Below are 7,890 nucleotides of genomic sequence, written 5' to 3'. Positions count from 1 at the left end.
GGATAGATCTTTAGTTACCAAGAGTTAACAACACCTACGTCACTTCTACTCCTGTCCTTCCGAGACAGTTCTTCGCAATAAATAGCGATAACTTTACTGCCTTGACTATGGAGTCTGCACCGAGATTTACCTCTCAGAAAATATAAACAAGAGTACAGACCAAAGAATTGTGTTATAGATCGGTACTGGATAGCTCTTTAGTTACCAAGAGTTAACAACACCTAGGTCACTTCTACTCCAGTCCTTCCGAGACAGTTCTTCGCAATCTATAGCGATAACCTTACTACCTTGACTATGGAAATGCAAGATTTAAGACGGGACGATTCACTACGACTGTTAGAGTCGCCTTGTCATCCCAATCATCCATTGTGGTATTTGAAGTAAGTGTGGCATGATGACTGTCGTATATAACCTTAGACTTGATAAGGAAGTATTTTTTCAAAAATGACAGATTATTTTCCATCTACTTTATTTGACAAGGCATATCGTTTTGCCTTTTCCTTCAACCTAGGGATCGCATTTCTACCCGACATTTGTCCGGTATATATTAGTCCTGTCCTCCACAATCTAGTTAGTGTGAAAAGGTACGAGTAGACATTGTTTAAGGGTGTCATTCACTAGTAGTACATTATTTCTCTTTATTCCATGCTATCTCTTGGTGATATCTTTCTGCAGCACGCCCCCTGGAAGATCCAGGCCTGGTAGATTTATGTCTGGATGGTCTCTAAACTGTTCTCTTATGTAGGAGATGATGTTTTTCACCACAACCAGGTAGTTCTTAGAGGGGCTCAGTTCGACCACCTTCACTCCGTCAACTCTCCTAAACACCTGGATCAACCTAGAACAAGATGGAACCTGGAGGAACAGTAATTAGGAAGGAGTATTCACTCCTTTCTGGTAAATTACAGATATTAATCACAATGTTTAGTTTGGGCTGTTAGCCGTAAAACTGAAAACAACAATTTAAAATGTAGTCTACAAAATAAAATAGTGCTTTCTATTCGTATTACTGTCTCCAACTAAATTTAAATTTCATTCTGATAGTAATTTTTAAAATACAAAATTTCGACAGAAAAATTGTAAAGCCTATTCTTTGAGCTTTAGTTCTTTGTTGAAGCTTTTGTGCCTTAACAGGAAATCAAAGAGATGATTTGAAATATGATCCATCTTCAACATTTTGAAACCTAAGTAAATTGAAGAACAAAATATTTTAATTCTATAATATGCTTCTCAGTTCTCGTACTCGTATTTGTTATTATGTGGTTTTCTTCGTAATAACAATAGCTAATGCTAAATAAAATAGCAGTTGTAAATATTTTACTGGTATCTACGAAAACAAAAACATTATATATATTCTGTCAATAGGTGCATGTACCTCTCGGTGAATGCGGTGTAAGGCTGGTCAAATCCCGTAGCGAGTCCTACGTTCTTGGTCGCATTGACAAAGAACAACACGTCAGGAGCCAGCAGATCTCTGGGCCACCGGTACATGTGATGTCCTCTTGGCGGCAGATCTGTCTCATTGTAGAATTTACTAATAGTGAAAGCGGCATGGTGGAGCCAGTACCTATAGACACATCAGGAGTCTCTTGTTAACATTTAAGTATCATTTCAGTTTATTGGGAGTGACAATGTTTGAGTGGTCGGACTTGGATATTGAGTAAGAGATAACTCATGTTCGTTACCGCAATTTTTATCAGTATCTTCGACCTTGTACTTTATAGACTCTTTCCCTTATTCTGTTTCATAAAATCCTCGCACAGGCCAGTGGCTCATGAGGACGGGCAGAATAAGGCTTAAAATAAAATCCGTATATCTTTCTCTCTCTCTTTTTTAAAGTACAACAAATATCCTTCATCACTCTGATGTCTGTGACAATGAGCACATACCTCTCGAGTACAACAGCTTGGGTAGACAACACTTGCTGTACATGATGGGAGGTGGAGTACTTGGTGAGGCTGTAATAGAGTTTTCTCGCAACACCTGGACCTAAGATCACTCTGATGTCTCCCATAAACTTGGGCGGACAGGTCATCTGCTTGCCTCTCAGGCGCCGAGCCACTGCCTTTGTGATCTGCTCTCGCTCTGTATCATTATTGAATCAGTAAGCATGACCTTTCAAAGAGGAGTTAAAATGTAATAAGAGAGTTGAAGATGGAATCAAATTATGATTTCATTTACGAAGTTGAGGAGTTAGCTAGAATTGAATGAGGAAAACGTAAAAAGAAGGGGACGCTTATTTCAGAAGACATTGTGGCATGTTCTTGGAGAATAGAAGAAGAAATGAAGAAGATACTGCGGTTATGTTGGGATGAGCGAAGAAGAGTTATTGGAAATATAAAGAAGGAGGGCTTATTAAGAAAGAGGTCTGAAAGAAGCTTAAGAAAACAAATAAGTAATGTAGAAGTAGCTTTTTTTAAGTAATATAGAATGAACAAAAAGAGTAATAAGAGAAGAGTGAAGTTAATGTGATAATAGAATTGTGACTTTTAGATAAAGGAAGAATGAAAAAACTGTTTAGAAATTTGGAAGAATAGGATTAAAATTCCTAATTTATTGAAAACTATTGAGGTAATGAGGACAGAATATGTTAGAAGAGGTTTTGATAACGAAGTAAAATTTAAAATTGAAACCAACATTTCTACATGAAATATTAATATTTGTTTTAGACTTTGTAGATTGTTTGTTTTGAAAAAGTAATTAAGGAATATAGAACATTTTGAAGGTGGCAGTTAAATTATACAAAGTATATTGAAATAACTTAGACAAGGTAGAAAGAAAAATGTAAAAGACTTAAAAGGTTTAATAAATAAAATTCCGAGCGGAAAGAAAATAAAATACAACTCTAAATACAAGATTATGTACAGTAAAACATTATATTTTTGAATTTATATTTTTTTTAGTCATTACTGATTTTTGAAACATTACGTTATTAGTAGGCCATTTAAGTAATAAAATAGTTAAAACACTAACACGTTATTATCTAAAAGTTTTAATATTTTACATCGGTTAGAGAAGAGACCTAATACAGTACTTACTGGAGCTATAGACCGTCTCGATATTAATGAAGATCATCCGTTTCTTCTTCTTGATCTGATCTCGAGCCTGGTAGCTCTGCCTCACTCGGTATATCCACTCAGAGCGATTGTGGACTGACATCAGGTCTACGATCCCTGTCTTTAGCTGGAACCAGTAACATCCAGCTTGAACTTGTTACAGAGATATTCACTGCTACCTTGTATTGGCAAACATTAATTTTAAACCACCATAGATTTATAGCTTTGATATTTAAATAAACACACTTTTTGCTTGAAAACGAACCTAACCTTTTTTGTTATAGAACACAGGTTTTCGCTCTACATTGTTATTTTATATTTAATTATAAATAATTACTTTACCTTATGGATATTAATGTCCTCCATAACTGTTTTAAGACTGTAATAGAGCCCTTGTTGTCTGAGACCATTCAAAACCTCTAGCTGATCGGGAGCCAACTCTAGAAAAATTGCAACAAAATAAAAAGATAAGCAATAGCAATTTTTACGGAGATACTTATGATGCGTTACCTAAATGTACGAGTACAGTGCTCGTAACACGCATATTTTATCTCACAGTTGCTTTCTAAAAGTCTGCTAGGAGGAGCGGTAGTGTACTCGTACGTTACAGGGAACCGGGGATGTGGAGCTGTCAACAGAAGTTCGTGAGGCGGCGATGTGTGGAAAGTGACATAAATAGGCCTAACATCGTTTTCTATAGTATCACATGTTATAGCAAGGGCTATGTCGCTATATACTAATTATATACCCTGCTCATGAAGTTCGTGAGGCGGCGATGTGTGGAAAGTGACATCAATAGGCCTAACATCGTTTACTATAGTATCACATGTTATAGCAAGGGCTATGTCGCTATATACTAATTATATACCCTGCTCATGAAGTTCGTGAGGCGGCGATGTGTGGAAAGTGACATCAATAGGCCTAACATCGTTTTCTATAGTATCACATGTTATAGCAAGGGCTATGTCGCTATGTACTAATTATATACCCGGCTCATGAAGTTCGTGAGGCGGCGATGTGTGGAAAGTGACATAAATAGGCCTAACATCGTTTTCTATAGTATCACATGTTATAGCAAGGGCTATGTCGCTATATACTAATTATATACCCTGCTCATGAAGTTCGTGAGGCGGCGATGTGTAGAAAGTGACATCAATAGGCCTAACATCGTTTTCTATAGTGTCACATGTTATAGCAAGGGCTATGTCGCTATATACTAATTATATACCCTGCTCATGAAGTTCGTGAGGCGGCGATGTGTGGAAAGTGACATCAATAGGCCTAACATCGTTTTCTATAGTATCACATGTTATAGCAAGGGCTATGTCGCTATATACTAATTATATACCCTGCTCATGAAGTTCGTGAGGCGGCGATGTGTGGAAAGTGACATCAATAGGCCTAACATCGTTTTCTATAGTATCACATGTTATAGCAAGGGCTATGTCGCTATATACTAATTATATACCCTGCTCATGAAGTTCGTGAGGCGGCGATGTGTGGAAAGTGACATCAATAGGCCTAACATCGTTTACTATAGTATCACATGTTATAGCAAGGGCTATGTCGCTATATACTAATTATATACCCTGCTCATGAAGTTCGTGAGGCGGCGATGTGTGGAAAGTGACATCAATAGGCCTAACATCGTTTACTATAGTATCACATGTTATAGCAAGGGCTATGTCGCTATATATTAATTATATATCCTGCTCATGAAGTTCGTGAGGCGGCGATGTGTGGAAAGTGACATCAATAGGCCTAACATCGTTTACTATAGTATCACATGTTATAGCAAGGGCTATGTCGCTATATACTAATTATATACCCTGCTCATGAAGTTCGTGAGGCGGCGATGTGTGGAAAGTGACATCAATAGGCCTAACATCGTTTTCTATAGAACTGTTCGCGGTGACAGAATGAATGCACTTAGGCGTTGTCAAATCACTACCAATAATTGTTACGTTTGTTATATCGTCATTTTGGCCGTATACATTAGATATCACAGAAGGGTAAACAACACAATAAAAACTAAGTTTAGTGAACACTGGATTTAAAATGCTAAAACTATATCCACTCATACTCATGTAAATAAACTACGGTAGAAAATAAAATTCGTTTATTTATTTGGAAGAAATTATTTCTGGCAGCTTGGTGTCTATGAACTATTCCGTTGTGTAACAGTTCAATTATACAGTAGTTAACGTTGAGTAATGATATGTCTGATAGGCCTAGATCAGTATCAGCCCTCTCCGCTTGTCTTCTTCTGTTACAATCAGCTTTTGGTAGAAACCATAATTAGTTTTTATTAAGTTTAGTAAACAAAACAGCCTCATCACACAGCAAACGTTACAGTAATTTTCTATTATACGCTATTTATAATTTTGCTTTGAGAGTTGACAATTTTTTAGTTTTATTTTGCCAATGAGTAAGACATGTACATTTGTGTACAGTAATGAGTGTACATTTTGTGATCAATCATCTAAGATTACAGTAGTTCCTCATACAATAGCAATCATCCATCGAAACTCTCTACTTTAAAGATTAATTTTATATGAATGAAACTGTTTCTTGATCCTTTTTGTGTTAAAAATAGCTTGCGTAACTTCATAAGTAGTTAAGAGTTCAATGCCTACTAATATTAGAACCTACTTAGATATACTACTTGTAACAGAATACTACCATTATAATAAACCTAGATACATAGCTAACAGTTTTTACTGTAAGATAATGTCATATAGATAATGGCATAAGGTTTAAGGTGGTGCCTTTGAGTAATTTTTAATAAAACTAATTTTAGTCACAGATCCTTAGGTTTTTTTGTAGGCAAGAAATCTAAAGAGTTTTGGATCATTCCACTAGGAGTTTAATGTTTAGGATTACCTTCTAACAGATCCAAAGAAAATGGTTGAATATTTTCTGAATATATGAATATTTTAACGAACGTATGTAATTGAAAATTGGAGAAAATGGCAGATTATAATGTATAATAATGGCATTTCCCTAAGTAATGTTATAACAAAGTTGTTTTCACATACAACTTTTTGGTAAATTAAAAAGCCCAATTTTATTAAATGATATCTCATTCAAAATATGTCACTTCCTTAAATCGTAGCCTAAATGATTCAGAAACATCTCACTCCTTGAAAATGAGTTCATGTACATAATGTAAACGTTTACATTTTTGTCTTCAACAGTTTCTGTTCATGCATAATTTCTAAAATGTTCAAGTTGTCCGTTCTAAGTGCCTGCCGTCGTCGAATGGTAATATTTATATTTTTTTTGTTTAATTACTATCATATACGTTTTCTAATTCACACCTTGCTGTGGTGTTGTCAACACACTTAAATTCTTGTATTTCGCCCTCGTTGTGGGCAGCACATGTCAAACTGACACTGCCAACAATACATATCTGCTTATGTATTGGAGTCGAATGGAGCGGAACTGTATCCTGATTTGCTGAAGCTTAACGAAGCAATGACCAGTATGACGTAATAGCGATCAACCCGGTTTCTTTATCACAGATAAGCGTTTTCTTTAAACTACCTTCTTTCTCTATGCTAACGTTATTTTATTTATTGATTATAATATCTAAGGTTTCTTTGTTACTAACGTTCAACAATAACAGTAATGGAGTATTGCGACAAGTTTAGTTTTGTTGCATTATTTTGCATATTTGGTGTTGTCACTGTACTGATTTTGCTGTAAGCGATTGTCTGTCTCATGTAACTGTACTGATGATACTGTAAGTGATCGTCTGTCTCATTTAACTGTACTGATGTTGCTGTAAGCGATCGTCTGTCTCATGTAACTGAACTGATGATGCTGTAAGTGATCGTCTGTCTCATTTAACTGTACTGATGTTGCTGTAAGCGATCGTCTGTCTCATGTAACTGAACTGATGTTGCTGTAAGCGATCGTCTGTCTCATGTAACTGTACTGATGTTGCTGTAAGCGATCGTCTGTCTCATGTAACTGAACTGATGTTGCTGTAAGCGATCGTCTGTCTCATGTAACTGTACTGATGTTGCTGTAAGCGATCGTCTGTCTCATGTAACTGAACTGATGTTGCTGTAAGCGATCGTCTGTCTCATGTAACTGTACTGATGTTGCTGTAAGTGATCGTCTGTCTCATGTAACTGTACTGATGTTGCTGTAAGCGATCGTCTGTCTCCTGACGCTCTGAGTGGCAAGTATGTTCACTAACTCTTATTAAACGTTTTGTTTCTAAAATGTAGACAGAACTATAACTGCGGAATCGAGCCCCCATTTCGTTTCAAACAATTAGTATTGAATAATGTTTACTTGGTTAGGCTACAGTTTTCATATTATGCTTTGTAATATTCTGTAAATCGTAATTTGTGACGTAAAAAGCTACACCAGTTCTGGAATTTCTTCATTTCGGTTTGGATATAATTGTGGTACAATCTGACGCTTCACTTCACTTTCATAGTTATTATTTCAGACTTTTATGACTTGTGTTGAAAAGACTTTAGGATACCCATTCCCTGTAATATCTTGCAGAAGTTCTTTTCTGTGCATTCCAGTTATCTTTGCCTGATATGTGTCAGTACGATAGGTAATTTTTCAATACTCTAAACTTCTCGACTAAATGTACGTAAGAAGGAGTATTAAGATACATAACTTATATATTGTGTGGTTGTTTCCTGTATAGTTGGGTCTAACCTCTTCATTGCCATCGAATAAACTTTTAAGATCAAAGGTTTAACTATTGATACTTGCGATTAATAATCATCGTTCTATCTGAGAGGAATCTTTTTTAATTAGTTTAACTCGTTTTTATTAGTTTCAACTCCGTATTACAACTAAATAA

General features: G+C 35.9%; 1 protein-coding gene across 2 annotated transcripts; it reads right to left on the bottom strand.

Annotated features, from left to right (window-relative positions):
- Nucleotides 1-452: 452 nt before the first annotated feature.
- LOC124356054 (UMP-CMP kinase 2, mitochondrial-like) lies at nt 453-5,390 on the bottom strand. Of its 2 annotated transcripts, none has more exons than XM_046807216.1 (6): nt 4,885-5,390; nt 3,399-3,496; nt 3,039-3,183; nt 1,890-2,085; nt 1,376-1,567; nt 453-838 (listed from the first exon to the last, which is right to left on the bottom strand). In XM_046807216.1, exons 1-6 carry the CDS (start codon nt 5,141-5,143, stop codon nt 649-651), a joined length of 1,080 nt encoding a protein of 359 aa, XP_046663172.1. In that variant the 5' UTR covers nt 5,144-5,390; the 3' UTR covers nt 453-648. The 2 variants fall into 2 exon arrangements, with proteins under 2 accessions (XP_046663172.1, XP_046663173.1); XM_046807217.1 differs by lacking the exon at nt 4,885-5,390 and adding an exon at nt 3,805-4,858.
- Nucleotides 5,391-7,890: the final 2,500 nt, after the last annotated feature.

The sequence above is a fragment of the Homalodisca vitripennis genome, chromosome 2 (genome assembly GCF_021130785.1).
Source record: "Homalodisca vitripennis isolate AUS2020 chromosome 2, UT_GWSS_2.1, whole genome shotgun sequence".
Lineage (NCBI taxonomy): Eukaryota > Metazoa > Arthropoda > Insecta > Hemiptera > Cicadellidae > Homalodisca > Homalodisca vitripennis.
Note: the sequence above shows the minus strand (reverse complement) of the source record. Positions and strands in the feature narration are given on the sequence as shown.

Coding starts and splice junctions, on each gene's coding strand:
- LOC124356054 (XM_046807216.1), bottom strand. CDS start 5,143: ATGAGTATGAGTGGATATAGTTTTAGCATTTTAAATCCAGTGTTCACT. Junction 2,086..3,038: donor CGAGACGGTCTATAGCTCCA/GTAAGTACTGTA, acceptor ATAATGATACAG/AGCGAGAGCAGATCACAAAG. Junction 1,568..1,889: donor CAAGCTGTTGTACTCGAGAG/GTATGTGCTCAT, acceptor ATGTGTCTATAG/GTACTGGCTCCACCATGCCG.